This window comes from Plasmodium knowlesi (genome assembly GCF_000006355.2).
Source record: "Plasmodium knowlesi strain H genome assembly, contig: PKNH_00_3, whole genome shotgun sequence".
NCBI classification, from domain to species: Eukaryota; Apicomplexa; class Aconoidasida; order Haemosporida; family Plasmodiidae; genus Plasmodium; species Plasmodium knowlesi.
In genome coordinates this window covers 12,605-15,758 of record NW_024070039.1, presented here as the reverse complement: position 1 = coordinate 15,758, position 3,154 = coordinate 12,605, and the positions used below count along the sequence as shown (strand labels likewise).

The window sequence follows — 3,154 nt, the reverse complement described above, 5'->3', positions numbered from 1 at the left end:
TTCCCCCCCTTTCTCTTAAACCATTCCTTACATATACATATTTTCTATTATTATATATATATATATATATATGTATATATATACGTTGTTATTTTTTTTTTTAGGTGAGTGCATTAAGTACATTAAACGATGATGATGATGTGTCAGATTCGAACAGTTTATACTCATCAGAGGAAGATATAAATAAGACAAATGTTCGTGCAAAGACATTAGGAAGTGATGGACCACATGTTTCAAGTGTGAGGTATGGGGATAATCGTCCTCCCCAAGGAGGAGGAGAATCCTCTGTAAGGAGGGGAGGAGTAGGCTCCTCCGACTCCTCCTCCCTTAAAAAGGGAGGGGGGGGAAATGTCCCCCCCTTTGAGGATCCTTTTGCCTCATTACGGGAATTGCATACCCATGCGGAACAGTGGAACAACCAACGAGATGCGAGAAATGTAAAGGATCAATTTCGAAGAATTTGTAAAAGAATCTTTTGTCGTCGTGCCATGAAACATAGAAGTATATTGTTATTAATATTGGGTATGGTGGCCCTTGGTTTATTTGTTTTGTATTGTGGAAAATTCAATATAAAACATACCGACTGTACTTACATGGAGACCATATACGGTTGGAAGGAATTTTACACCTCCCTTAAAAATAATTCACCGTATTCAATGGCAGCACATGCAATATGCACTGCATTGGGCATCCTTATATTAATCGCTTTCCTCGGATACAATTATTATAAAGCACGCAAAAAATACATCGAAAAAAAAAAAAACAACAAAATTCTTTAATATTAAAAAAAAAAAACAAAAAAACACTAAATATTATAGAAACTCCAAAATTATGAATTTTAACTACAATGAAACAATGTAACAATGTTCTGGAATGAAAAATAAGTTAACTTTTTTTTTTTAAAACTACAATGGAACAATCAAACAATGTAACATTTTTTTTTTAAACTACAATGGAACAATCAAACAATGTAACATTTTTTTTTTAAACTACAATGGAACAATCAAACAATGTAACATTTTTTTTTTAAACTACAATGGAACAATCAAACAATGTAACATTTTTTTTTTAAACTACAATGGAACAATCAAACAATGTAACATTTTTTTTTTAAACTACAATGGAACAATCAAACAATGTAACATTTTTTTTTTAAACTACAATGGAACAATCAAACAATGTAACATTTTTTTTTTAAACTACAATGGAACAATCAAACAATGTAACATTTTTTTTTTAAACTACAATGGAACAATCAAACAATGTAACATTTTTTTTTTAAACTACAATGGAACAATCAAACAATGTAACATTTTTTTTTTAAACTACTATGAAACAATTTCTACCATTCTTTTAACCCACAATGAAACAATTTCCACCTTGTTTTATAAACTGCACTAAAAGAAATTCAACATTTTTTAACGTCTTTGTTGTCAGTTAGGTGGTTTGTTGTTGATGTTGTACTTTTTCGAATTCTTCTCTCAGACACTTTCGTATTTCAGAATCGTCCATTATACATTTAACCCAAACTTTGGAACGATAAAACCAGAATAATATGCCAAAGTAGATTAATCCAATAATTGCGGGGAAGGCAATGCACCATATATAGAACGTCATTGGGATACTATTATGACTGAAACCTACAAAATTTAAGAGATAGGCCGCCGGAAAAGTGTAGCAAAGAGCTAACGAGTGGAAAACTGAACTCACTAATATAAGAATTAGAAACATTTTCTTCCTATTTTTAGAATATTTTAATTTTTTACAACATTCTTTTATTTTTGTTCCAAGTCCTTTAGAACTATTTTCTCTTCTTTTCGCTGAAGAGGGTGTTCGTCCTGATAGTGTATGTTCTAACAATTCGTTGTCTATTGAACCGAGCAATGTGCTCACATCATTGTCGTCCAACTCATTCTCTCGATGTGATGTTGTTGGAACATTTGTTCCATTTCCTTGTACTGTCTTCAAACGATCACTTCCATTATTTATATCTTCCTCTGATGAATATAAACCGCTTCCATCCGATACATCATCATAATGGTTTAATGTGCTTAATGCACTCACCTAAAAAAAAAAATAACAACGTATATATATACATATATATATATATATATATAATAATAGAAAATATGTATATGTAAGGAATGGTTTAAGAGAAAGGGGGGGAAGGATTTCCTTCCCCCCCCATCCCCCCTTTCCTTTCCTTTCCTTTCCTTTTCCTTTCCTTCTCTCTCCCCCCTTCAAAGCAAACTAAACACTAACCCCTGAACCCTACTCTCTAATGCCCTGAAACCTTATGTCTATAACCCGAAATCTAAATTTTAACACCCCTAAAACCTTAAACTAACACCCCTACAACCTTATTCCAACATCCCTACAACCTTATTCATATACCCCTAGCACTTTATTCTAACAACTCTACAACCTTACTCTAACACCCCTAAAATCTTACTCCTGAACCCCAAATCTTATTCTAGCACCCCCTAAAACCTAATAGCCCTACAAACTTCATCCTAAACCCTAAACCGTTAACCCTAAAAATTAAACCCTGAAACCTAAACCCTAAACCCTAAACCCTGAACCCTGAACCCTGAACACTAAACCCTGAACCCTGAACCCACAACCCTAAACCCGGAACCCGGAATCTTACTCCTATACACTAAACGCTAAACTCGGAACCCGGAACCCAGAATCTTACTCCTATACACTGAACCCTAAACGCGGAACCTGGAATCTTACTCCTATACACTAAACCCTAAACCATAAACCCGGAACCCGGAACTCTATACCCGGAACCCTAAACCCTAAACCCTAAACCTGGAACCAGGAATCTTACTCCTATACCCCTGAAACCTTCCCCCCCTCCCATACACTGCCATTCCACCTTTTCATTCCCCCCCCCCGCCTTTTTTCCTTAAATATGAATAATAAATATGAATAATAATTTGGTGTGGTGGCAAAATAATATATAATATATAAATATATGTATACGTTTTCACCCCCTACATATTTGTTTTCCCCTATAGTTGTAAAAAATATTACAAAAAAAAATTTTTTCTGTTATTCATACCTGGTGGTGATAATTGGTTTGATACAATAAGAATAGGTATGCAAAGATTAATGTGGATGTTTTTATAAAAGAAAAAGGTGCCAT

The 3,154-nt window shown here is 33.8% G+C and overlaps 2 protein-coding genes across 2 annotated transcripts; one reads left to right on the top strand and one right to left on the bottom strand.

The window, feature by feature from the left end:
* Window positions 1-104: 104 nt before the first annotated feature.
* PKNH_0000600 (hypothetical protein, conserved in P.knowlesi) lies at window positions 105-779 on the top strand (the record flags this gene model as incomplete). Its single annotated transcript, XM_039113434.1, has 1 exon — window positions 105-779. A coding segment is annotated over one exon (675 nt), but the record flags the coding sequence as incomplete, so codon positions are not given.
* A 658-nt stretch (window positions 780-1,437) lies between these two features.
* Window positions 1,438-3,154, bottom strand: PKNH_0000500 (hypothetical protein, conserved in P.knowlesi; the record flags this gene model as incomplete). Its single annotated transcript, XM_039113433.1, has 2 exons — window positions 1,438-2,064; window positions 3,071-3,154. 2 exons carry the CDS (start codon window positions 3,152-3,154, stop codon window positions 1,438-1,440), a joined length of 711 nt encoding a protein of 236 aa, XP_038970099.1.